This window comes from Hippoglossus hippoglossus, chromosome 18, assembly GCF_009819705.1.
Source record: "Hippoglossus hippoglossus isolate fHipHip1 chromosome 18, fHipHip1.pri, whole genome shotgun sequence".
Taxonomy (NCBI): Eukaryota; Metazoa; Chordata; class Actinopteri; order Pleuronectiformes; family Pleuronectidae; genus Hippoglossus; species Hippoglossus hippoglossus.
Genome location: NC_047168.1, coordinates 5,894,843 through 5,921,986, shown reverse-complemented (window position 1 = coordinate 5,921,986; position 27,144 = coordinate 5,894,843). Strand labels below are relative to the sequence as shown.

The window sequence follows — 27,144 nt, the reverse complement described above, 5'->3', positions numbered from 1 at the left end:
GTAACTTGTCTTCCAGAATGTTTAGTTTGTTATATCCTGCTTTTTGCTTCTCATCCCCTACAATCCCCTTCCATCACCCTGTCCTTATGTTCAGTTCCTGCATATTCTTCATCTAATGGTCTTTTTCATCTTTCTCTTCCTTCTCTCACACCCACACTTTTCCCTTCCCACTACTCTCAGCTCCATCTCGGCCACCGCAGCAGCCGGTACCCAGGCCGCGGTGCCGCGTGGCTGGCAGGTTCTTGTACACGGCCCGGCTGTACGGGATGAAGCACAGGCCCAGCTGGAGGTGACGGGCCAGGCCACAGTATGCAGCCAGTGCCAAGACCAGCAGAGGGGTCACCAAGAGGAAGCCCACCACCAGTAGAGCCACACAGCCTCCGTCAGTCAGCAGGTCTGAGCAGTAGGGGGTCGTCCCATGAGGGCGGACCTGTAAAGACAACAGAAGGACATAATGACACGGCAAAAGGTTGTTGATGAGGTCAGTCTGTCAGTGTGTCACCCATGTCTCTTTTAACCATTATTTGACCAGGGCAGCTTCACTGACACTGATACATTTTCAAGAATGCTCCACTCGCACAGTTGCACACATTCACACTTACAGTTTAATCCTCCATTCTGCTAGTAATGATCTTGCTCACTGAAATTCATTTTACTCATCCATGTATTCATATAGAGAGCATCAAACATTTCAATACTTGTGTGCAGTGCTGGGATTAACAGATAAAGACAGGAGATGATGTGCACTGTGTGGTATGTGTGTATGAAGTGTGGACAGACACCAGATGGTTGTCGTGACTCTGTCTCACATATGAATGCTCTAAATCCGTAGCACACTAAACATAACTTTTGTCAAGATATAACACTGTTTCAGCAACTTGTTGAAAAACAGCATCATTTCCATCACTCTGTCAAGTAGATTCAAAGCTGCTGATCAGTATAAGTCAAAGCACCGTCAGAGTACTTGTTGCTGAGCAGCATCAGTGGGGGAGTGCTGCCTGAAATTTGAATTCACCAATTATTTTTACCCATTAATTTCGTTACCTCAGATTCAACAACAGACATGTCATTTAAATTATCTTATCTATTCATCTCATCTCCTTACAGGTATTACCGTGTGTATATATTATTATTTTTATTTATTTTTATTTATTTTTGTTTTTGTTGTTGTGAATGTATGTTGTTGAATCTGCATCCGGGTAATTTCCACATCCGCGCTGCGCACCTGTACGTCATTGGCGAATCATTTGTTTCTGTGTTTTGCGGCCGCGTGTTACCGCTAATATCTGTAGATTCAATGATTATTTAGTGTTTTTATTGAAAACCTTTAAGGGATATATCGATTACAACCAGAGGAAGACTGTGAACATGAGCTGGAGACAAAGTTAGAGGTTTTATGTTTTTTGGGGGGGGCGGTTTGGAGGAATGTTTTAATGGCGCACGTCGACGCTCAACTCTCAGGTGAGAAGAAAAACTTCCAGAAACATTTATTGACTGTGACACTAGTCTCACTCGTGTCTGTTTACGTGTTGTGTTGAAGTCGTTAGGGTTGAAGACGAGGGAAACACGAGTTTTGACGTTAATTGACGTTAATTGACGCTGCGACCTGTCAAACCGGAACTACTGTAAAGGGGAGCTAGCTGTAGCCTAGCATCTCGTAGCTGATCAGACACTGACGTTAAAACTGCTGTGTAATGTTCTTTAGCCATGTAAGAAAATAAGAGTCAATGTTGACAGCGAATTAAAGCCTCATTCAGAGGAGAACATCAATAGTTAGTCGGTGGGTCGACTTTTCTCATCTTGTAGACCAAAGAGTAATAGAAACACAAGTTCTCACATTTCTGTATCATGAATCCCTGAATGCTCAACTAGTTTCCGGTTAAAACATGAAATGAACGTGTCTTGTTATAAAACCTGTGCGGATTTGTACATTATTTTGACTTCCACACTTCTAAATAATGGTGTAATGACTGTGTGCATCCACCAGCAGGCGCCACAGCTGCTGTTGTGTTGTCTTAGTTTACGTCACTTTACGTTGTTTCTCTTATAGTAGACGGGTTAAAGTAAAAGTGTCACTGGAAACGTCACCACTATTTATCTTGTAGTTATAAGAAGTGGAGATTGTATATTAAATTATTTATGGCGCCACTGAACGAAGATGTTTATGTGAAAACAGTGTTTCCGGTAGTGGCGTGCCACGTGACGCGTACGGTGTAGTCCAAAATTCTGAGACCACTTCCTCCTTCACTTGAGCGGGGAATTGGTCTCACACTTTTGGACCCTACTGTAAAACAATACAGCAAAGCATTGTGGGAGAGAAAAATAAAGCACTAAACGCTCAAATCAAACGTTTAGTTTTTAATGTTTTTTATTTTTATTTCTACGTCTGACTCTTGACATCTAAACGGTGCGATCATCGATGTTTACCACGTTGCTTATTTCCGTGAAACCATCAGCCTGAGTAGTGTCTGGCTGAATCACTTCGCCCCACGAGCCGTGTACAACTCATACTTACCTGGCAAGGGAGATACCATGATCAAGAAGGTGGTTCACCCAGGGCGAGGTATAGCCATTGCACTTCGGCTGTATTGACCCCTGCGAATTCCCCAAATGTGGGAATCTCGATTGCATAATTTCTGGTAGTGGGGGACTGCGTTCGCGCTCTCCCCTGATTAAATGTTGAATATCAAATTAAAACTATTGAATGCTGAAGATCAGAGTCGTTCACAGGTCCTGTATAACACAGTTCTGTATTAGACAGCTGCTCCCAACATATATTGGATATGAAAGAAAAAGCTAAGTTTATTTCTCTAATACAAAGTATTGTTCCGTTGAATTGAGAAATAAATATTATTTCATGTGAAGATGGAGTGTCTTGGTGTTTATTTCAATGCCTGTCTGTATTTTTCAATACTTCTGACTCCAGGGACCTTATTCTTTGTACTTTTACCTGCTTCACTAACAAAGATCAACTGTCAGATCAGCCGGAGCCATAAAAAAATTGAGTGTTTGAATGACGTCACAAAGAAACCACAAGCTTATAATGTCCAGCTGTATTGGAACTTTGTATCAGCCAAAATTTACCTAATTCTTTACATGTTAATTTTAATGGGAAAAGTGTTTTATTCTCATCTGTAATTCCACTCTTTTACCACTTGAGCGCGCAATAAGAAGTTGTATCTGCTCAGTCTCTTGTGTGGCTGCACCTATAGGCATTTTCTAAATTCCAATTAGGTTTCAGACCCAACTTTCTTCAGGGACATTTTCTGGCAAAAGTGACTGTGTAGAAAAGCTGTGTAGTTTGTGTGCCACTCAGAAATGTGAGTTGTTTTTTTTTTACGTCTGTAGTCACAATGCCAACAATGGTGTTGGCTGGTACTGAGGTCAATCTGAAAACTCTTACATAACACCTCCCTTTTCCTAGAAGTAGACCCAACCCATTACTACAGGACAGACCCCAGCTGAATCCAAAAACTTTATTTAAAAAACAAGTAAATAATACAAGAAATTGCACTCATAGTTTGCTTGACACAAAACTACGCTAGACACAGTTTCATAATAAAATGTATGTGATGATACAGTAATGTTTAGTGTCAATACAACAATTTTCTTTTTTTTTTCCCATTCATGTCATGCAGGTCTGATAAGATGCTTTATTGTTTTATAATGACAAGTTAAGTTTATAGCTCTTTGTGTTGCCTTGACAGTCAGATTTTGTGACGCACATCTGAATATTTTCCTATAAATATAACCCATTTATTTTGTCTTGAAATTTTTGAAATAGCTATTACACTCTATATTTTTTCTGCTTGGTAAATAATGTGTTTAAGCATGGGAGTGAGTTAATAGTAATTATAACGATGTAACTTGTCTTCCAGAATGTTTAGTTTGTTATATCCTGCTTTTTCTACTCATCCCCTACAACCCCCTTCCATCACCCTGTCCTTATGTTCAGTCCCTGCATATTCTTCATCTAATGGTCTTTTTCATCTTTCTCTGCCATTTCTCACACCCACACTTTCCCCTTCCCACTACTCTCAGCTCCATCTCGGCCACCGCAGCAGCCGGTGCACAGGCCGCGGTGTCGCGTGGCTGGCAGGTTCTTGTACACGGCCCGGCTGTACGGGATGAAGCACAGGCCCAGCTGGAGGTGTCGGGCCAGGCGACAGTATGCAGCCAGTGCCAAGACCAGCAGAGGGGTCACCAAGAGGAAGCCCACCACCAGTAGAGCCACACAGCCTCCGTCAGTCAGCAGGTCTGTGCAGTAGGGGGTCGTCCCATGAGGGCGGACCTGTAAAGACAACAGAAGGACATAATGACACGGCAAAAGGTTGTTGATGAGGTCAGTCTGTCAGTGTGTCACCCATGTCAACCTCTTTTAACCTTTATTTGACCAGGGCAGCTTCACTGACACTGATACATTTTCAAGAAAGCTCCACTCTCACAGTTGCACACATTCACACTTACAGTTTAATCCTCCATTCTGCTAGTAAAGATCTTGCTTACTGAAATTAATTTTACTCATCCATGTATCAAATTAAATCACAAGCCTTTTTGTGATTTGAAATGTTTTATCAGCTTGTATTTGGAATTTGATTAAACTTATTTTGCTTTCAGTGCGAGGTTGAAGATCAGGTGCAGCTTCAGAGTAACTCAGCCCACAAGTGGCAGGGACTCAGTGTCTTAATGAAACTACAGCAGCATACACAATATGATGATGCAACAATGAAACCCCAACTTTGAGAGAGAACTCCTAAATTATAACATTATAGACATTGTAATACAGAAATTATAAAGCAGTAATGCAGGCTAGAGATGGTGTTTGTGTACTTCTACAGGAGAAATATTTTGTTGTCAGTAATACATTAATCAAATTTATCACGTCAGTCAAGGTTCACAATATTTGAATTACACATTTTGCAAATGCAGAATTTTTTTTGTTACGTTTTCATATAGAGAGCATCAAATATTTCAACACTTGTGTGAAGTGCTGGGAATAACGGATAAAGACAGGAGATGATGTGCACTGTGTGGTATGTGTGTATGAAGTGTGGACAGACACCAGATGGTTGTCGTGAGTCTTTCTCACATATGAATGATCTAAATCCGTAGCACACTAAATATAACTTTTGTCAAGAAATAACACTATTTTAGCCACTTGTTTAAAAACAGCATCATTTCCATCACTCTGTCAAGTAGATTCAAAGCTGCTGATCAGTATAAGTCAAAGCACCGTCAGAGTACTTGTTGCTGAGCAGCATCAGTGGGGGAGTGGGAGAAGAAGAGGTGAAGGGGTCAGGATTTGAGTGGGAGGGAGGAATGGGAGACAGCAGGCCTGGTTCATCTTATCGGCCCATGAAGGATGAAGTGAACATTTAAATGCATGAGGAAAATGCAGGGAGTAAAAAAGGTTTGCAGGACCGAGCGAGCTCTGGAGGGAGAAGAGTATTTATTATAGTAGAGTGCATGTTGACAAGACAATAGCTAAGCTGATAATAGCTCATGTATCTCAGAAAATCCCAGATCGCTAATATCAATATTCAATAAGGTAGGTCAAAGTGATGGTTTGATTCATAAATATTTAGAAAATTGAGTTAGTTTAGAATAATTATTAGTTTACAGGAATCTCAGTTGTGAAAAAATCTGAGTGGTGATTTCCAGATCTTGGTAGTTGCACACTTTTTTGCATGCTGTCCTAATAGAAATGCATGCTGGCCAGAAAGAAATACCAGCCGGAGGTTGGAGTGAGGGACGGAGTAAGCAAGTAAGAGATGGTTTAAACTGTAGTACATGGCTTAGAAAAAATACAGGGTAAAAGGAGAGTGCAGGGCAGCTTTGTAAGTTGTAATAGATCAGACTCGCACAAGTATGCCCATGTTTGTTTGTTCTTGGTGAGGCCTCGTGTATGGCTCTAGAGCTGAGCCAGGTTTTTACCGTGAGAGGCCATAAGAGTGTTTTTGCTTGTGGAGTATTGTGTTGTGTGTGTTTCTTTACTAAAGTTCCTCAAATATGTTGAAAGTGTAGCCTGCTCAAGTTAAAGATCCCGAAATACTTAACCCTTGTTTCTTTCTCAACTTCTTCTTCTCACCCTATTTTTCTCCTTTGGATTTCTCCCCCTTTCTCGATGCTCCCAGGTCCTGGTTAATCCCCCTCTAAGCTGCTGTCACATGAGGTCTAACTGTGAGGGCAGGAGAACAGAGAGAATCCTGATCTCTCCGGTCATTAAGGAGGTCCTCAGCCAACAGAAATGCCATTGGTATGCATTAAAACTCTCTAAACCATCATGACTTCTTGGGGTAGTCCAGTATAATGCTTACTTGCTCAGAGGAGCAGTAGTTTGATTTGTTTACATTTACATTTAGCAGGTATGCTACATACAGTATATTTTTCTCTTGTTCTTATGACACATCTATGTACTTTCATATTTCATAGTTCTTTAATCCCAAGCTAACTACCTAGCAGTCTTAAAAATTTGGCTCCCTAGACTCCTGACCCCTTGCCTCCCTGCAGTTCATCCATCTCTCAACATCTGAGAAAACCTCAAACTTATCTGATTATGAAACCTCTCACTGATGGAGCCAAACCCCACCCTCAGCCCCAGGCAGAACTATTTCAAACCTTTGGATCAAAGTTGTGAGATTAAGACTTTCATGTCGATCATAAAAAGATGGATGTGGCTATCTCTCATTCCACTCATCATTTGTTTAGATGGAGCAAGTGTATGCGTTAGCATTTAGTCTAACTAACTCTCCCTCTCAGTAGAGAGCACTGTGCTGCTTTTGAATGTCTGCTGGATGATGATGTATATTTCCTTCGCTGCTAGTTAAATTAAGGCTTTTCAATATTTTCTGATAGCAAGATCAACTGGCCAGTTTTAGTCGAGTCTGAGGCAGAGTCTTGCAGAAAAAGAGCATCTACACCGAAATTAAAAATCAAAAACCTTCGACATGCATAGCCTGCTCACACACCCTCATCCACCCTCTCCCCTGTCTTCCCCTTACTTACTGTAGAGTGGCAAAGGAAGCCAAACACCACCATGACGATGGCTGGCGTCAGGATGGTGCCAAACACCAGTCCAGCGAGGCAGGCATTGATCGCAGCAATCAGCAGATTCTGAGCTGTTACCAGTACGGAGCAGGCCCAGCAGTCCAGGGACCCCCTTAACTCCAGAGGAGCTTCACTGCCCCCACCACCACATTCTGCTGCAGAATACGGAGGAGGTACGACCACACGTGAAGGTGTTTCTCTGCCTCCACCCACAGCAGTGGTGGAGGCCAGAGAGTTAGAGTGGTGCAGATGGTGGTGGTGGTTGGTGTGATGATGGTGGTGATGAGGCGGCAGTTCCTCTGACAGGTCCAAGGTCTGATGGTGGGCCCCCTTCTCTAGAGTATCACCCATACTCATAGTGAACTGTGGGCAGAAAGATACAGTTAATGCATCAGTGATAAGAGATGGACATTTTTATTATTTTAATTTATCAAAATCTGTGACCAGGTAAACAGAGCAAATGTGTAGAAACTGTGTGATCAATCCAGATGAGTGTGTTTGACTATTTGGAGAAAACACATCTGAAGAAAATGGATCATAGTGTGACTGTGGCAGCACTTTTGAACCCAAACAAATTTGACCCTTCAAAGGCTTCAAGTTCACTGAGAGTTTGTATCTGCCCTGTGCGATGTCTTCTGGGAGGTGAAGATTATCGGATCTGATTCGTCAGAAAGGGGCAAATAATTGCTTTATGTAGATAATGCAGAAGAGAGATGAAGGCTAAGGGACATCAGTCTGTTTGTGTTCAAGTGGGTGTTGTCCACATATGCACTATTTGTTTGTGTTGTCGTACCAGCATATTAAATTAGGTACAGATGATTTTAAAGTTCAAGCGGCACCTTTGCTCACATCAGAATATAATTAAAATATAGTTATATGATGCAGAAATTGTACTGCCTTGATACATCAACTTAATAGATTAGTGTTTGTTTGTCTGTTCTTTACTGTAAAACAACATGTAAAAAAAGGTTCACAACCCAGAAGGTTGGCAGTTCGATATCAGTCTCCCCTCTTTCTAATGCCGAAAGTGTCCTTGGGCAAGATACTGAACCCCAAATTGCCCCTGTGTGCCCACAGTGTGTGCGTGATGTGGGATAGAGAAAGGGATGCACAGAGATGCACTGTATGAATGTGTGTGTGTGTGTGTGAAATGGGTGAATGGCAAAACTGCACTATAAAAAGCTTTTCAAGACCAGAAAAATGCTATATCCACCATTCACCATGATCAATTCATCAATATGTATTGGCCTCATAACAATAAAGTATTCAAAACATGAGGGGACTATGGCACAGCCCTGGCTTCTTAACTTACCCCTTGTTTTATCAGTTAACATTCTCTCTGTTTGTGTTATTAAACTTTTATGGTTGCTAATTTCACATTCCATTCACTTTGGTCTGAGACTGTTGGACCCTGCTGAATGTGGTACACAGCTGTGAGTGGGACGGGATATCCTCATTTCCCAAAGGTCAGGAGACAGTGGTGCCCCAGCGAGACAGGGGACATCTCTGAGTAACTCATTAACGGTTTACACTCACTGGATATTGGCAGTGACGGTGAAAGACATAATTTATGATGCTGCCTTGCGTGGTTTAATGTTGTTTATCTTTGTGCGTCTCCCATTGTTGTCCAAAGTGTTATTGTGAGGTGGAAGGTCACACAGGAAAGACCAGCAGGAAAGGTCTAAGCGTGAGAGATGACTCATTGGGACCCTTACTGAAAATACATTCAGGTGCTCCACCCATTTTACTCACTGTTCCCATTATTGTTTTTTAAAATATAACACTTCATGTCATCATCTGATCCACATTAAGCAATTTTGAATGCGGAAAGGTGCAATGAAGTGAATGTTGTCACAACATGGTGGTATGTGGTCACCTAATACATCTTGATTCGTAATTCATCTGTAATGGTATGCATGCCTTCATGTACATGAAGGCAAGTGTTATTTGGCTCGGATAATAGATTCCTATTGGTCCATCGTTGTTTAGCTCTGTTGTCTGGGACAAAGCAGCTGCAGTAATTAATTCAAAGTTTCTCTTTTGAAATAAGCCATGTGTCTTTATTGTGTTTTCACCGTGTGTAATAACTACAGAGCAGTGTTTGTGTGTTTCATTCATTCATGGTGAACATCAGAAGTACATAATCTCTTATGGCTTATTCAGTCAGAATAATATTTAAATGTGAGTGATGCAGCAGCTCTTGTACTCACATTGTGTTGTAGGGCCCGGTGGACCTGTTGCTGTTCCTCCTCCAGGTTGCTGCTGCTTTTCTTACTTCTTCTTGAGACCACTTCTGTTTTCCTCTTACACTTCAATAAAGCTCTCGTACTTTTCCTTTTATTCCTAAAACTCTTGACTCCTCTGCCTCAGCAGAAACGGGGTTACTTTTCCCTCCTTTCCTTGTGTGAAGTTAAGAGTGTTTTTGCAGCCTTATCTTTTTAGTGGTGGTATGCTGGTATGTTGGCTTCCCACAGTCTGCTCTCCTGCTGCTTCTTCTCGCCACTATCCAGAGTTGTCAGTGGAACTGATAGTGTCAGTTTTTTTTCCACATGCAGCATCAAATTCCTCTTCTTTGGTGATGAAGTCGTAGCACGTAGATGCCCCTTCCTCGTCTACTGACAACAAGTCTACTTGCAATTTCTGTGGCCTTTGTCTTAAGTATGTCAAACTTCTCTGTCTACCCTCCTCCTTTTACCCCCCTCCATCTAATTGTGTCCACAGTGCTCTCTCTCTTTCCCTCCCTCCTCCCACGCTCCCTTCATCCATCCCACTTTCTCTCCACCCACAAGGCTTATCAGCCCCCCGGCCTTTCTCCAACAACTCCTCTCAGCACATGTATTCCACCAGTCATATCCAAGACAAGTTATACCCCCCCTTTACCCTGTGCCTGTTGCAGTGGGGGCTGGGTGTTGCATGTTGGGGGTCAGAGTGAGGCGGCTTGCCTGATAAGTTGAGGTTCAGGAGAGCAGAAAACGGGGGGGAAGGGCAGCAGAGACAGACTTTGTGTGTGTTAAGAGTAGTAGAGAAAAGATAGCACTGTGCTGAACAAAATAGTAGGTTAAGCTTTGTTTCAGACCATAATGACGTGACCCAGATATTAATTATCTGGAATATCAAAATATAGCAGATTTATTCTGGTGGTTTTATTTGGTTGTATGTGTCCAAAAGTTAAGCTTATTCATTTAACACTTTGCCAATATTCAAACAGGACAAATATAATATGACTCAATTTAAAATAACTGTATCAACAGAAGAGAGGCAGTAGCACATTTTTGAACTAAACCGGTACCTGGCACCTTGTCGAAGATATTCTACCTTTTCACTATTTGTCAGACCAGAGATTATTTATCCTGTCTACGACAATCGCAAAAGAAGCAGTCTATGACATCAATTGAATCCACCTTTAACACTCTTCTTTATGTTGGCTCCTCCTCCACTTGTGGTGTGAAAGTTATATCCCCTAACAGACAAAGCTGTTTTTAGTACCTTTTTTTTCTGAAAGGTAATGCTAAGGAACACAGAATGTTTAAGTGTGTGTTTACTTCCTTGTTACTTATCCAACATTTGTTATCTTGGGTTAACCACATTTTATAGAATTTAAGTGTTGTAAAACTAGAATTGCTGCACTTGTATGCGGTTGTATGCATCCGCCAACCAGTGCAGTTCTGTGTATATATTTCTACACACTCTTTTCCAGATTCCTATAAAGGTCACTGAAACATAATCACTTTATCTTTGAGTTGAAGTTGAAGAAATTCCCTTAAGCAGTCTTAAGATATCACATTCAAGAGGCCAGAAATATTTGAAGCCACCTTGACCTTTGACTACTGAAATCTAATCAATTTATCAGTGAGTCCAAGTGATTTGTGGGAGATGTAATGAAATTCCCATATGGCCGTCCTAATATGTCACATTCACAGTAACTTCAGGTCACTCTTTGACCTTTGACCTACAGCCGTCAAAATCGAATCAGTCCACTTTGAGTCCAAGTGAAAGTTTGTACCAAATTTAAAGACATTTTAATGAGTTTTCCGACGCCATACTATACTATGACGTTTTTTTTATCAGTTTTTCGGATACGATACAATACTATGGCGTTTTTATCAGTTTTCGGACGCGTTACTATACCGTGACATTTTTATCAGTTTTCAGACGCCATACAATACTATGACATTTATAGCAGTTTTTCGGACGCCATACAATAATACTATGACTTTTTTATCAGTTTTCAGACGCCATACAATACTATGACTTTTTTATCAGTTTTCAGACGCCATACAATACTGACTTTTTTATCAGTTTTCGGACTCCATAACATACTATGACATTTATAGCAGTTTTTCGGACACCATACAATACTATGACTTTTTTTTTATCAGTTGTCGGACGCCATACAATACTATGACTTATCAGTTTTCGGATGCCATACAATACTATGACTTTTTTTTTATCAGTTTTCGGACACCATACAATACTATGACTTTTTTATCAGTTTTCAGACGCCATACAATACTATGACTTTTTTATCAGTTTTCGGACGCCATACATTCATAGCAGTTTTCGGACTGAGGTTGAGAATTAATGCATCCCTTTCACATTGGTTTAGATGTTGATATATTATATCAGAGGTCACACATCAGGTCAAGTCAGATAAACACATGACAGCTTCATGAGAGATACTTTATGAATAGAGACGTCATTCTGTTCTGTTTACAACATATATTCACTATCAGGAGATGTGGCTCAGATAAAGACTGGTCGAACACAGGATTAGAAAAGCAGAACAAAGATGGAGGAAGATGGTAATCAGTTAATGATGAGAAAAAGATCAGAGCAAGTTCAATAATTAGTCTTGTCTGATCCTGGTTTTCTAGCCTTTTTCCTCTGCTTTGAGCTTCACTGTTTATTTACTTCAATGCAGTCCTCTTTTTTTTAAACTAAACATAGATTGTTCCATCATTTCAAAACAAGATGCAGCATTAAAATAACAATTATGTGATATATTTACAGTAAAGAGTGAGGGACTAACTGCTATACTAGTATGTTGTCCTATATCACCGCTGACAGACGAGTTCACGAGGACTCTCCTGTGGGAAACTTGTGATTACAGATGAAATAGTTGGTACATAATCTTTCATCTCAAGTTCTACAAGAGCAGCATAAATACACGTTTTTTTTCATCGTGATTACACCACGCTGTTGTGATTGGACTACTGAAGTATTCTCTTTGGCGAGGGAAAAGCACACGTCCTCTCGTGTCACCTGACTGCAGCAGGGTGAACAGACAGCCGGATGGAGGTGGTCTTCCTGTGTGGTTTGAAGCAGGATTTCCTTTAGTTAGCCCGCTATTCCTCTGTCCCTCTCATGGCCCCCAACTTGACCTCAGGACAATCCGACCTGTCACTTTGCTTGAACACTGAAAGTTTATATACAACCAGGCTTAATAACCGCTATCAAGACAGAACTTAGAAATATACAAGAAACAGCTTTCTGGTGCCCAACATTTAAGATTATTCTCAAATGATAAAGCACTTATAATTATACAGAATAACTCTTTCACTTGCATACAGGCAGTGAAGTAAAATCAATTACAAGATACAGTGGCGAGTTAATGTTTGTTATAATTGAAAAACAAGCATTAGGAATCTGCGTGTAAGGTTCAAAGTGTTTGATTCTAATTCGAGTGATCATGAGGGAAACTTGAGTCTGGGCTGTCTGGTTACTACTCCCTGCGATTTCCTGCTCAGCCATCTGTGAAGTTCGGCCGCTTGTACAACCTCCTCCTTTCGTTTACCCTTGATGCTGATGTCCAAATGGAAACTTTTCTATCGACTTGAACTTTTCTCACATGCTTCTCTAACAATAGCAAGCTCAGGTGTGAGGATATGATTGAAAACGGTGCCAAACATCTGTCACGTCTGAGGGATATGACTTGTTGTAGCATTGGAAGGCTGTGAGCTGGCTGCTGAGGTCATGTGCAGTAGAGTAAGATCTGAGAGAGAGAATTTGCTGTACAGTTGCATATTTGTTTTGTCCTTGATTTACAGTGATGACAATAAGGGAGTTGAGTTCAGTCCAACTTCGATGCTGGTTGGTTCGTCTTTGTTTATTTTTGTGTCTCTGATGCTGACTGAGGTTGTAACGTTCGCGGCTGATGAGATGTGAGAAGAAATCAGATCGCTTCTGGATTTATCAAAAAGCGTTTATTAATAGTCATAGTAATGTCACACAAATTCACAAGTGTTTAAGACATGTCTGGCTCAGTTTGGTGTGTGTGTCTGCAAGTATGTCTGTGTGGATTCTCTAAACAGTGCAGTTATAAATAAATGACCACAAAGAGAAGGAAAAGGTTAAGGTAATATTGCAACAGGAAAAATAGAATTCTCATTTTAAGAAGACAAACAGAAAAAAATGTTGTTCAAAGAGAACATTTAGCACCATCTATCCCGTTATCATATTTAACAGATATCATAAAATCATTAAAATCTCGTCTAAAAGCCCCCTACTTAATAAAAAAATTACCGCTTCTCAAACCACTTTGGAAAAAGTCGTTTTGTTTTTTCTCCTTAATGAGCATACAAACACAGCATTCCATTAGTCATCTTCTCTACGTGAGCAGTGTGCCTATCGTCTACAGGAAAGGTGGTGTTATATTCAAGATAAAGATATCATTTAATATATATCAGGAAAAAAAGACAGGAGTCGGGAGGCGAGCACCAAAGAAACAGCAGCCTCCGCTCCCGATCACACACGACCCCCACATTTCAGTTCTTACAGAGCAATCAGTCACCATAAAAAATATAGGAAAAGAAATCGCAAACTTGTACAACCCCTATTAAAAAAGGGAGAACATTGATATCCAATAAATAGAGGAAATTTTTTAAATTAAACGTACAATGCCAAAAAGAAGAAAAAAATCCAGGCAAATACTAAGTCTGCATATCGGAACAAAACAATCAGAGGTACAACACACAAACACCAGATGACAATGATTTTTCCTTTCTTTTTAAAAGAGATCAAGAGTTCATACAGAGATTGAAAAAAATGAACACAAAGACCTGATGATGTGTGACAACTGACTATTAATCTCCAGAGGAAAGAAAAGTAGAATTGGTAAAAACACAAGATTTACAACACATACAAGAATCTGAAGAACAAAAAAGAAATCCCCCCCCAAAACAACCAAAGTCGTTGAAACCCGTATGTTTTGAAGCATTCCAAACAATTGTATTTTTTAAAATTCTTAATGCTTTAGAAAAATGTTCATATCTCTTATTAGTATTTTTTATTTTGTCTCTTTTCTAAATACAAGGCCAATGTGGTATATATCTAGGCTGATCTAGTTTAGAAAAACAAAACAATAAATTATTTTAAAAAAAGACAGCACCTCACACAAAAATTGCAAACAGCTTGTACAAATTTCAGTATTCAAGACGACGACAACAGAAAAAGTTATTTCTGGTACTGACAGAAACGCACCATTGAAACCATCCTCCACAGTTTGTTCAATGGCAGCACCGACTGCCCCCTGGGTCTCAGCTTCACTGTTGCCAGGGTTCCTGTTTCAAAGCACCATCTGAGAGTAAACGGGTATTCTATTGGCGGCTTGGTATTTCTTTTTGTAAACAGTAATGATGAGTAAACGTATTCAACTGGCTGTTCGGCAAGTCTTAGCAGTAGTAGCAAAAATGATCTTAAATAATGAATGGTCAAGTTGAAACCCAAAGTGAAACTGTGTCTTTTGTCCTGGCTTGCAGGAGTTTTGGTTATGGCTGAGGAGGTGCAGGAGGGGAGCTCTGTCACCGGGAGGAGGAGGAGGCGGCGGCCTGGTAAGATGAGAAACACAACCCAGGATTAATTTGCTAATAATGGAATAAATGTAGAATAACTGACAGTTGTTTTTACTCCAGGTAGAAAGCTGCAGTGACAGAGGTGAGTGTTGACTCACCAGGTTGAAGGAGTCGTAGGTGCTCATGAGCTCCTCTATGCGGTACTGCTCCAGCACCACCACGTTGGTCAGGTTGGGGCTACGCGTACGTGCGCAGTCCTCACAGTGAACCACGTACGATTTCCTGTTGCTGGTCTCACTTGTCACAAACAACAGATCGAACACCTCCAGCTGTGGCAGAGGAGAACACAGTTAGTCAGAGAGAGGAAATGTTTTTACTTTCAAAAAACACTAAACCGGATTATTTAACACCGAACTAAATACTATGACATCAAGTCTCTGCGATGAATCCTACCAGGGTAATCATGTTAGAAACGTAGCATAAATATTTGAACCATCTAATTTCATTATTTAATGTAATATTTATCCCAAGCTGTGCTGTTGTATGCACTGTAAAACTTAGACCTCAGATATCTTAACAGTTTTTATAAGAAATAGATATGTACATAAAGAAGTAGACCAGACTAAATTGCACCAGTTTAACTTTATTGGCATATTAATAAACCCACTCGTTTGTAAAGTAAATCTTAGAGAAATTAAGCAATACATCTTCCTATTTGCACAACAAACATTTTTACTCTCGTTACAAATTACATATATTAGATAGTGATAACTAATGATGTACACAGATACATTCAATATCTTAGTAATGTATGTTTATCAGTGTAGGATTTATTGCAGGGGACTCCAATAGTCCTGGCCAGGTTTATTATGGACTGTTAATTCAAACTTCCTTCAGTTAACTGTACCTTTTGTGAATGTAGGTTTTATAGCACTGTCTTAGTTTCACTTAGTTGTTACTGACTTCTACTTACATCACATTCGTTGCAGTAGTAGGCCGGCTCATCTTTGACCCGACTCTGATAAGAAATCTTCTTTCCATCAGCCACCAGTTGGTCCCGCAGGACCTGGATCTGCTTCATGGACTGCAGCAGGCAGTGTCTGACAAAAAGGTAAACACACACATTTATATCAACTATTAATGCTCCAAATGTGCATTTGATTTTCCTGTGTCCTACGTCAATCAGTATGTTTTAAGTGGTTTGCTCCTTTCTTTATTCAAGAGCATGTCTTTCAGAGCAGGACTTTTTTATTTTATGAGGCTCTCAAACATTCCCTGAGCATTCTAAGCACGTGCATGGTGTATGTTTTAACGTTACGAAATCAGTAAGTCTTGACAGTACAGTGCCACGGTAAGAGACCGGTTTCGAAACTGCGATATACATCAATTTCACAACGTCCTAGAAATTGAACACAGCCTTGATGAAGGTAGGACTATTCATAGGTCTGTAAACTCACTTGAGCATCTGGAAGGTGTCTGAGTCTGTGATCTTGAGGGTGCGAGCCACGTTCCAGGACACATGAATCATGGGGACGATGGACTTCACCTTCTTTACTTCGTTCCACTCAAACCTCTCCAGGGCCAGCTGGTACTGGTAGGCTGCACATGAGACAGTGTTAGAGTAAAGGCCATCTTCTAAAAGTGTTCTTTCTGCAGTCTGCCACTAGGTGGTGCACTCTTACCATTGAGAGGCCCAACATTCCAGGCGATGTTGTTGCACCAGCCCACGGCCTGAACCCAGTGGACGGTTCCAGCATTGATCCACACCAAGTCTCCAGGGCGCTGGATGAAGCGGTACACTGGGATGTTGGCTTTGTAGAGGTCCTCCAGCACCGGCCACCAGGACCCTGTCAGATAGTCCACACCGTGCCTGTGCACACAACATTGTAAGTTGTCGTCGTTTGTATAATATTGTGCTTGACAAACTGAATGATGCTGTGTATACTCACTTTTCACAGAAGTCGCTGATGTCCTGCCAGTAGTTCTCGTGGACAGAGAACCACTCACAGTCTCCAGGACCAATGTTGATGTTCACTGAGCAAAAGTTATTATTCTCCTGGTGACCTGTTGAATAAACACACAACGTCCTCAGTACCAGCAGTCAAACGTGTGGTTGTGTTATGTAAAATTGTTAGTTTCTCACTTATTTGTATATTTTACACTTTAATAGCCATTCCAATTTGCCGTAGCAATAAAGAAAAAAGTACTGGCGTCGGTATGAATACCTAAACATTATCCAACCATAATGCAGACATAACAGGGTCCCTTACCTGGCGTGCGGCTCCCTGGAACCTTCATGTAGAGCTGGACCGTGTTCATGCCGAGGATGGTATGTCCCACGTGGCTCAGCATGTTTCCACTTGATGCTACACGCATAAACGCTGGCAGCTTCTGTAACTCCTGCAGCTGGGATTTCCACCTGAGCACAGAGACACAACAGTGATGTGTTAGGATTTACTATGATTATACTGAAGTGTTGAGACATGACCACAATCGGGCAGTGCAACATGTGGAAAGACATCTATTGTGTAACAGATGCTGTTAGGTCATGAGAGTACTAGTGTTTGATGTGTTGCTCACCTCTTGGGATCTGACAGGTCAATGTTTGTGCCAAATTTAATGATCTTCCCCACTGGTTTCTGCTCAGCACTGAGGAGAAGAACATTACAACATTATTACGAATGACTTAACACTGCAATTGTTCCTGTTTAGCTTGGTTTGAAATGTGCCTTTACCTGCTACTTTCTTTAGAGCTGTCCTTGATGGGAGTATCAGAACAGCTGGATGGCTTCTTCTCCTTCTCATCATCTTCATCCTCCTCCTCATCACTGCCCTTCTCCTCCTGAAGACACAAGTCATGACAACACAAAACCATTACACGGATACAAAAATATGCAGAGTAAATCAACTGAGTGTGTAATAGAAACATTATCAGAACTATTGGCAGGTGCAGTGTGAGATGTGTACCTGCAGACTCTCTTGGAAGCTGGAGGCCTGGTACTGGGCGTACTTGGCGATGGTGGTGTGGGAGCGGCTGCTCTCACAGGGCCACGTCTGACCCGTCCCAGTGGGGTCCCAGTTTTCATCAGCAGGCTGCTGCACCTGAGTCCTCACCTCCACCGCCTGCTCTGCATTGGCTTCCACCAGCGACTTAGTCGAAAACAGGCCCAGGTCTAAACACAAAGAAGGGAAATGTGAGGAAGTGGTTGAAAACAATGACACGTGGCTAGAGTCACTATTTCTTTAAAGGATCAGTAGAGATTACAATGAGTTTCTCATGTCAACAAATTGAATGTGTAAACATACTGAGTCGTAGCGATCCAGCCAGGCCTCTGATGACAGTAACTGGATTCTTAGGGTCTGTACAGAACTGCAGCAGCACAGGGGAGAAGGCGTCTCTCTTACTCTCCAACTACACAGGGGAAAATATCATGTTAGTGCACAAATAAAGTTGTTTTGAATTGAATAAACACGTATTTTCCTCATTCCCCACAAGAGGGCGCAGTTACCTTAAATATAAAGCCAACTGTATGTTATGTTGCTCAAAGAATGCATTATTTCTACTTGATGAAAAAGCTAAGTGGATTCTAAGTTATCCTCTGGAGATATATTATCATAGATTTAGCTACTTGTTCTTTGCAAAAACTTTAATTTCCCATATGTATCACTTCCAAAGTCAGAGGCTAAAGCAAAGTGACGTGTGAGAGAAATGTAGAGCACATAGTGACATACATAGATGCTGGGTGTAGGGGGGTTGAGTTTCTCTCTAGGAATGATGTCCTCTGCGTTAATGACGGGCTTCACAGAGAAGGCTGGGAGCAGGTAAGATTCTCGGAACTTCCCAGTGACCCTGGCTCCCCTAGAACAGGAGAAAAGAGAACATATTAAACATATTAAACTTGAAGTTGCAAAACACAGGTTTGGGTCACTACTTATGTCCCCGTGGGCTATGTGGTGTTTTATTTTCCAACCTCATTAATCCCAGAGATATTCAAAAAGCCTGACGAGTGGTGACATCAAATCCATTTTTAGAAAAGACTTTCCACATTGCACTTACTTGCAAGACCTGATGATTTCACTGGCTGTGTTCTTGATGCTGATTTCCTCCAGAGGAATTCTCTTCTCCTCCACCTCGGAGGCGATGAATGTCTCCCTGTCGCCGCTCTCCACTTTTATCAGGCGAATCTTCAGCTCCTTGGGTGGCCCGTCTGACAGCGCCTTCAGTTTCAAGAAGTCTGTGGAACCTAATGAAGAGCCGGATTCGGAGCCTCTCCGGAGCTCGGAGGATCTTTCTCCAGAACTGCGCGAGGTCCACTCTGCCTCTCCTTCGCTGTTGGAGCTGGCCCCTGACGCCTCCTTGCGCTTTTCAAAGTGACTGCGGTTCTTCTCGGAGCCCTCTTTACTCTGGAGGTTGAGGTCACCGAGAATTCTGCGATCCTTCTTCTCCTTATGGCTCTTACTGTCCTTGTGCCGTTTGTGGCTGGAGCTGGAATGGGTGGAAGATGACGATGATGATGAAAGTGCCATCTCATCTCTCCTTTCTCTATGCTTCTTCTTTTCTTTTCGGTCTTCGTGCTTTCTGCTGCTGCTGTGGCTGTGGCCATGCTTCCTCTTCTTGTCTTTCTCCCTCTCTCTATCCCTGTTTCTGTCTTTGTCTCTGCGTTCTTTTACTTTGTCAGGTTTGTGGCTCTCCTCCACTCTGCCATGACTGTCAGATTTATCCAGGAGGTTCTTCTTCGGAAGTGACTGTTGACTGAGAATGACCTCGCAGCTCTTGCCCAACTCTGCCAGAGAAGACTCGGAGATGGTTGTCAGCTCTTGCTCCTCCTTGACCACTTTAATAGGCTTGATGGTGGGAACACTCTCCTTTTTGATAGAGTTTATGATTTCCTCTGTAGTTTCTCTATTATCTCTCCAGATGTCAGCGTCCTCCATTTTAATTTTCTTGTCTTCCAGCAGAAGAGGGGGAGAGGACTTTAGAGCAGGGACAGCTGGACTGAAAGGTGGATTGGTTGAATCGGATGTGGGGGAGCCACTCTGCTGCTGACGGCAGATATCGGGACCTAGAGACAGCGACGAGGAGTATTTGACCCCAACCAGAGCAGAGGGAGGGGGTCTCCCAAAAGGCCCACCTCGGTACGCGTACTTCTGGCTCTCTAGGACTGTTGCTAGGGACTTGAACATGTTGTTGACGCCCGTCTGGTGGAGGTGGGGTCTTTGGGGTGGTGGTGAACAAGATGGAGTTTCAGAATCCTCTTCATCATCGTCCTCATCAGCCTCACTTTTTGTCTGCTCGGGGAGGCCGTAAAGTTTAGCCAGGTCACTGTGGCGGTAATTGGTGTTTCCTACTCCCGTCCCCATGTGCATTGGCTGTTTGGAGACATTTAGAGACGGTTTTAGATATTCCTCATCCTCCTCGTTGAGAGAAGACGTCCGGCTGCAGGGGGACGCCAGGGAGCCTTGGCGGCTGAGCACAGGAGGACTAGCATGGGGGTTGGATCCAAAGTCTTCCTGGCTGAGCTGATGCTTCGTCGCTGGCACGAGGTCTGGGGCGCACAGGTAGCTCTTGATAGGCTGGACACCGGGAGAAAAGTTGTCGAGGAGACCTGAGGAGCCGGTCTTCTCGCTGTTATACATCTCCTCTTCCTTTTTGATAGACTCGTCCAGCATGGCCATTATGTTTGCCAGACCATCGGGGAGCAGTGTGGACAACTCCGAGGGCTCTTCCTCAAACTGAGCGCTGTCTGAGTCGCTGCTGGTGGCGTGGTCCAAGACACTTCCTGTCACCCGCTTGAGAATTCCTCCTGTGGAGCTGGAGGATAATGGGGGTGGTGGTGGTGGGTTTTCTCTGGGGAAGGCTTGATACAGTTTGGGGGGCTCTCTAAGTGCCAAGCTGGGGAGAGAGTGATGGCTGCCGTCTCTCTCCCTGGATGTGTCTTTGGATTGGTTGGGTGCGGCTTGCATTGCCGGGGGCTTGTTGATGTACGCCGGCTGGTTCATCCCTGAGGTATTGTGTGTTGATGAGGGACTGAATGTCATTCCGCCATTGTTGCTCCACATCTCCCTCTGCCTCTGCTTTTCTCGAGCGTACTCAGTCTGAGGTGTAAGCGGAGGCGGCCGCAGCCTCTCTACAAGAGATGTGGTGGTGGGTGTCTGTCCTGGTGGACAGGGGAGTACGCCGCCGCGGCTCAGCCAGGGGTAGCTGGGTGAGGCCTGGGAACTGGGGGGTGGAGGACCTGAAGGAGGGGCAGCAACAGAAGAGAGACGAGGGGGTGGGGGTGTTGGGGAAGAGTTGCTGGAGAGCAGTCTCTCCAGGTTTTCAATAGCAGTCTGCTCTTTGCCCTTTGCACTGCACAGTTCCTCCTCCCTCTTCCACTCCATCCTCCTTTTCTCCTCTTTTTCTCTCTCCAGTTCTAATTGTTTTTTCTTTTCTTCCTCCTGCCTCTCTAGCTCTCTCTTCTTTCTCTCCTGCTCCTGCCTCTCCACTTCTCGCCGCTCCCTCCTCTTCCTTTCCCGCTCCTTCTTCTCCCACTCTCGCTTTTTCCTCTCCTCCTCCCGTCTCTCATATTCTCTCTTTTTCCTCTCCTCCTCCTGCCGTTCCATTTCTCTTCTTTTCCTCTCCTCTTCTTGCCTCCTCCTTCGCTCTTGCTCCTGCCTCTCCCATTCTCTCCTCCTCCTCTCCTCTTCCTGTCTCTCCAGTTCTCTCTTTTTCCTTTCCTCCTCCTTCTTTTCCAGCTCTTTCCTCTTCCTCTCCTCATCCTGCTTTTGCCTCATCTCCCATTCTTTCTTGTGCCTCTCCTCTTCTCTTGCTCTTCTCTCTTGCTGCTCTCTGTCTCTCTTCCTCCTTTCCTCGGCTTGCATGTGTCCCTCCAACTCAGCGTCGAGCTTGTCTAGAGCCTCCTCGATGGATTGGGGGATAGCGGTTGGAGCTGGTGGATGAATGTGGGACTGAGCGTACGCCTGTGTGGAGGCAGAGTCTGGCTGATGACCCAGTCTGGAGGACAGGATCTGATTAGAAGGCTGAGAGGAAGAGTTGACAGTGGAGCAAGGAGCTGGGCAGTAAGTAGCAGGAGAGCGAGGAAGTGGATTTGAAACCCTGCTTGTTATAACACTTTCCCCTGCCCTCTGGTGCCCCGAGGAGAACAAAGATGAGGAGGAAAATGCAGGAGGTTGCTCCAGTTCAGCCTGAGGATAATATGACGTCTTACCCTTCACGGGCAGAGACTTGGTGGGCCCCTGCTGTTGTGGTCTGAGCGGCCCCTGTTGGTGAGGTTGGCTGGCAGTGGGGGCTTGTCCTCTCTGACCACCTGGATGCAGCAGAGCATTCAGCTGAGAGGTGGGGCTAATGACGGCACTGGTGGAGGTTTGGAGTACTGGCTCTCGACCTCTTTGCCAGCTGCTATTAGTGCGGCCATTGTTCACAGAGCAGCCAGCAGGGGGCGATGTGGTTGCCGTGGCGTCACCTGCGCTGCGGATGTTGCTGTAGCCACTGATGGAGCTGGGGGCTTGGGATACAGGAACATTAGGGGTAATGACAGGTGTACGGGTGGAGTTGGTTGGGGGCAGAGGAGGACTGATGTGATGGTGATGGTGATGCTGGGGGGGGACCCGTCTATCCACGGCCTGATTGTGGCTCTGCTGGTGATGAGGTAGCAGTCCTGGAGGCCGGTAGATGCCTGATTCCTGAAGAAACACATAAGGAGCAATTTAAATCAGTAAATATAACAAAGAGCTCTAACAACTGTGCCTGGGTTCAAATTTAAGCCTGTTTATTTCAGAAAAAACTGTGTACAAATGAGCTACTGCATGAATGACTTGTGCTCACCAGGGAGTGACTGCTGGGCCTGCTCTGGTATCTCCAGGCCTCGTGGGGCCCAGTTTGCGGTTGCTGAGATACTGAGGTGCTGCTGGCAAGTGGAGGAGGGTGGGGGGGACCCTGGTGCCCCAGCCCTGGATGAGGCTGGAAGTGGCTGTAAGGCACACTGCTGCTGCTGGTTGCAGGAGGGTTTGCTGGTGATTGGGCGTGTAGGTGTTGATCTCTGTCACCCCTGGTCGGGGTAGATGCTGTGTAAGAGGTAGCATGGCAGCCACCTTGGCCCCCGATGAGGGGGCCTCTCTGGTTGTGAGGACCACGAGGCTCCATGGCCTGGCAGGTTGGTGCCAACCCGAGTTTGGAGCCGGGAGTGGGGTAGGAAGAGTGAGGCGACTGATGGTTCACAGCCTGAGGTTGGAATGTGTCTTTCTGGAGCTGAGGAGCACATCCCTGGTTGTAGCTTCCTGGAGAGGAGTTGGATGGAGGGGACAGGTTTGAAGGGGTGGAAGAGGCAGGAGAGGACTTTTGGGTATAGCTGCCCATTCTTTGTTTGTTGGTTTCCTGTTGAATCAGACAAAAAAAGAAAGCAACAAGGGGATTATTAGTGACAGACAGAAGGATCTGTTCACTGCTTCACTTAACTAAACAGGGAAAAGGAAATCAATTAGTGTTATGTGCAACACAGTGAACAATACTCTCTGAGTATCACACAGCTAATAGATTCAATACTTCTTTATGGCAGCACTCAATCCAATTAAGGTTTGCCTATTGATTGTGGTCAACAGTAAAATATTAACCCCTGGCTCCAACTAACGTTTAGTCAATGAAGTGATATTTTCTTACTGTTCGGACCTGGAACTCTTGTGATGTTGGGTTCTTGCGGTCAGAGGGTCGGGGCTGCCAGGGAGTGTTGTTGTCCTTGTGCAGGGGGTTCCAGAAGGCAGGTTTTTGAGGAAGGTGGTGGATTGATGACTGCTGCTGAGACAACAATGACTGGCCAGGACCAGGGAAACGCTGAAGCCCAGGATGGGATACCTGCACAGGGAGTGGAACAATACAATAATTAACCTTACCAATAAGAATGACAGAGCAAACAGAGACCTTGAAAATATTACCATGTGTTGTGGCTTTTTTTTGGTATTAAGACAAAAAATGTCATTCAATACCTGATCTGAACTCTTTTTCCTCTTGCTGGGGCTGGGACAGTCCTCGGCAGAGGGGGGGTGGGATGATGGGTGCAGGGATGGCGGAGGAGTGTGCTGGATAACAGAGTGCTCTCCCAACGGAGGGCCCGGTCTCTTCAGTTGACCCCCAAGCATCTTCCCTGGGTAGCCCCTCTGCTGTGAATAGAAAGAGGAGCAGATGAATCCAAAGCTCAGTGATAATGTCTGTGACTGGAGTTTGACTTCAACCTGTCTGGCTGCAGCAGAAATGACAGCCAGACTATAGATGTTCGATGTGTATACAGATGATGAAACATGATCGTAGCCAATTAAAGAGCTCTTACCTGGTGCACCTGAGCCCACATCTCATCTCCCAGCAGTGGTGGACCCCGGGGAACATGCTGCTCCTGAGGACCCCCAAACTAAAGCAAAGAAAACAGCGAAAGTGTGAACATTGTCAGCGTTTTGTCTGAAAAACTTTTTTACCCTGATACACAAGTCTGTTCCTCACCTTCAGCAGTTGGTTGGGTCTGGTGTGCGGAAGATGTGAGTTTGGGTGAGGACCACCGCTGCCAGCATAGCCTCCGTTATGGAGGCGGAGTGAGTGCTCATTGGGCAGGGGCACCACAGGATGTCCCTGAGGAGGGAGGTGGGATTCATACAGCTGGCCTAGTTGCTCCCACGCTCGGTGAGGAGGGGGAGGATGAAGATGAGGAGGTCTCTGCTGCTCCCTCTGCAGGCTAGGTAACATTGGCTGTGGGAGATCAAGCTTCTCGCCTCCTCTCATGGGCCTGGAGAGCCAAAAAAAGACAGAATTACATTTAAATGACAGAAAAAACGTGAATCATCATGTGATTTTTTTTTACTATTTACGCTTCGCTTTATAGATTAAGGTCTGCCACTGATGATTTTGTGCATGACTTACCCGTTACTAAAGAATTTACTGGGGTGGTTCAGTCCGCCCATGGGACCAGGAGGTAGATGGGGAAGGAGCTGGTGGTTCATTCCAGGCAAACATCTGATGACAAACAGAAACAGCAGACACAGGTCAGTCAGGTAACATTCCTTTGCAGTTTCTAATCCTTAAACTTCAGTTCCTCTGTAAAATCATGACTTTTCAGTGGATTCAAGTGAACAAAGGGGTTTGTGTTAGTTTGTATGTTGGTGTTGTCATGGCTACAGACCTGGCAGGTGGCTGCCAGGCGCGGCCGCCCACGGGAGCCCATGGTCCCCGGTTGAGTCCGTCCAGAGGGAAGGAATCCCGTGTGCCACGCCCGCCAAACTGCTCTACTGCGTGATGCATCCAGCCTGTGGATATTAGTAAAACATATATGTATTAATACACAAACACTTGCGCCGTAGAGGATAATGAAAAATAACTTAAAATTTAACAGCTCATAAAATATCTTAATACAAGATCTAATCTCTCAACGTTTTGCTTTTTATGAAGGTCCATCATGTGCATAGACAGACATCATTTTGCAGGAACGCTCGCTTTATCACCAGTTAGCCCATTCAAATTACAGACTGTAGCCAGGGATTTAAACAAATATAGAGGGGTAATTACTTCTAGACTTCCATGCATGAGTGCTTCATAGTCAGAAGTCATATCAGAGCACTTGCACTTACCAGACTAGCTATGTCTGTGAAGCCCTCCACTGCAGCACAGAGAGGGCCTCACTCCGACACTGAGAAGATCTGGACTGTTCCACTCTTCTGTTCTCAGCACCAACAATCCAAAAGCCTACTGGCTGCAGACACAGAGAAGAACAGGAGAGCCAGTGTGAGAACAGGTGAGACACAGACACACTGGGAAGTCGATGAACAGCATTGGGCTCTTTATTATGCGGGCTAGCAGTATATGTGTGTGAGTTAAAGAGCTTGCCAGCAGAGAGGGGAGGGGGTAAGTATAATATAGGACAGGGGAGAGGAAGGTAAAAGCCTGGACTCTGACTGCAGAGGCAAACTCTCTTCTTCTGCTTCTGTTATAGTTTAGACATTTCCCCAGGAAAACACAAAATATCATGACTTCTTTGTCTTAAATTGGCTGCTATGCATCAATCAGCCTGTAGGAGGCGCCATTAAACCAGTTGGTGAAGAATAGGATTATTACTGTGGCCCAGATGGCTCAGTGGGGAGCTCACCTATGAGGACAGACCTGGGGTTACTGTAATCCTCACTATGGACCTCCTGATAACAAGAGACAGAGGGAAAGACGGAGAGTGAGGGGCCTTGGTCACGTGCCAAGTGTGTGTGTGTTTGTGCACAAGAGTGAGGGGTGCTGGAAGCAATGCCAAGTGTGCAAGCTGCAGGGTCGTGTCAGGCTTGTGCTGGTTTAGTGCATGTGAGAGAGAATAGTCTGCTCCCCTTTAAGTGGATGATTATGTGTGTGTGTGTGTGTGTATGCCCAATGGATACACTAAGGTTTAATCTCATTACGGCAGGCGTGATGGAGAGGGAGAGGGGGGCAGCAGCGACAGACGGTCTGAACAGGATGGAAGGATAGATTAAGGAGAAAAGATAGAGACAGAGAAGAGGGAAGAGATGGAGGGAGGTGGAGTGGAGAGTCGGAACGGTGCCATGAAAACGCCCACACACCTTCCCACACACGCACATATACACACACAAACTGAGACGACACAAAGGAAAACGGTTGAGGGGAAAAGACATAAAAGAAGGTGAGCGATAAACTCGCCTCCCTCCCTGAAACACTGACTGACACACACACACACATAAACACAAAAGGTGTCAAGATACAAAGAAGCCCAAGCTTCAAAGAACGCTTGATTCAAGAGAGACAACAAAAGAGACACCTGACAAGACCTGAGAGGATGAGTTTACACCTGCATGTTCACCACTGCTGTTAAAAACGAGTGTGACAAACCCACTTCTGTTGTGCTGAAGATGCAAACAATTGAAATTATTTAAAATAACCTTTTATACATCTGACAGAAGCGCAAGTGTCCAAAAACAATGAATAATCCCATCCCATAATCCCAAAGCAGGTTAAAGATGATCTGACTATTAAACATCTTGAGACAGACAGACAGACAATTTACAGCCCCAATTGTACAGGAAGTGTAATGAGAACACTTTCTCACACTTTCAAGCAAGTGAGGAGCAATGTGTAATGCATTGTGGGAGAGTGCACACACAGGTTATGATTCATTTCTCTTGCTCAGCACAGCACTCTTCCACTGGTTTTCCTAAATTAGCTCTGGTCATACGCAGTCCCTCCACCCACCAGTTCCTCTCCTCGTCTTCCTCCCACCAACTCTATTTAAAGCCCAGTTGGGGATATTTGAATCGCTGCACACGACTGTCAGGAGTG

At 44.0% G+C, this 27,144-nt stretch overlaps 2 protein-coding genes and 1 non-coding gene across 10 annotated transcripts in view; 1 reads left to right on the top strand and 2 right to left on the bottom strand.

Moving 5' to 3' along the window:
- Window positions 1–130: 130 nt before the first annotated feature.
- tmem88b (transmembrane protein 88 b) lies at window positions 131–9,767 on the bottom strand. 2 transcript variants are annotated; one of them, XM_034569404.1, is made up of 3 exons: window positions 9,258–9,767; window positions 7,006–7,410; window positions 131–430 (listed from the first exon to the last, which is right to left on the bottom strand). In XM_034569404.1, exons 2-3 carry the CDS (start codon window positions 7,402–7,404, stop codon window positions 146–148), a joined length of 684 nt encoding a protein of 227 aa, XP_034425295.1. In that variant the 5' UTR covers window positions 7,405–7,410; window positions 9,258–9,767; the 3' UTR covers window positions 131–145. The 2 variants fall into 2 exon arrangements, with proteins under 2 accessions (XP_034425295.1, XP_034425294.1); XM_034569403.1 differs by lacking the exon at window positions 131–430 and adding an exon at window positions 3,553–4,291 and having other exon boundaries at window positions 9,258–9,763.
- Window positions 2,508–2,671, top strand: LOC117752293. The gene has a single exon (XR_004612033.1). It is a non-coding gene; the product is annotated as a U1 spliceosomal RNA (small nuclear RNA).
- A 3,460-nt stretch (window positions 9,768–13,227) lies between the features above and the next one.
- Window positions 13,228–27,144, bottom strand: part of kdm6ba (lysine (K)-specific demethylase 6B, a) — an 89,807-nt gene continuing 75,890 nt past the window's right edge. For 4 of the 7 annotated variants that reach the window (XM_034569397.1, XM_034569396.1, XM_034569398.1 and 1 more), the window contains 21 exons: window positions 25,443–25,564; window positions 24,998–25,121; window positions 24,739–24,831; window positions 24,325–24,604; window positions 24,158–24,235; window positions 23,817–23,990; window positions 23,494–23,685; window positions 22,663–23,211; window positions 18,895–22,520; window positions 18,570–18,696; window positions 18,144–18,249; window positions 17,805–18,010; window positions 17,573–17,679; window positions 17,418–17,486; window positions 17,108–17,256; window positions 16,787–16,901; window positions 16,520–16,707; window positions 16,295–16,436; window positions 15,811–15,937; window positions 14,996–15,166; window positions 13,712–14,873 (listed from right to left, as the gene is read on the bottom strand). In XM_034569397.1, the coding sequence (XP_034425288.1) occupies window positions 14,847–14,873; window positions 14,996–15,166; window positions 15,811–15,937; window positions 16,295–16,436; window positions 16,520–16,707; window positions 16,787–16,901; window positions 17,108–17,256; window positions 17,418–17,486; window positions 17,573–17,679; window positions 17,805–18,010; window positions 18,144–18,249; window positions 18,570–18,696; window positions 18,895–22,520; window positions 22,663–23,211; window positions 23,494–23,685; window positions 23,817–23,990; window positions 24,158–24,235; window positions 24,325–24,604; window positions 24,739–24,831; window positions 24,998–25,116 (6,645 nt within the window). In that variant the 5' untranslated portion in view covers window positions 25,117–25,121; window positions 25,443–25,564 and the 3' untranslated portion in view covers window positions 13,712–14,846. Of the gene's footprint in view, window positions 14,874–14,995; window positions 15,167–15,810; window positions 15,938–16,294; window positions 16,437–16,519; window positions 16,708–16,786; window positions 16,902–17,107; window positions 17,257–17,417; window positions 17,487–17,572; window positions 17,680–17,804; window positions 18,011–18,143; window positions 18,250–18,569; window positions 18,697–18,894; window positions 22,521–22,662; window positions 23,212–23,493; window positions 23,686–23,816; window positions 23,991–24,157; window positions 24,236–24,324; window positions 24,605–24,738; window positions 24,832–24,997; window positions 25,122–25,442; window positions 25,565–27,144 lie in introns of all 7 variants that reach the window. The other 3 variants (XM_034569402.1, XM_034569400.1, XM_034569401.1) reach the window with 3 other exon arrangements.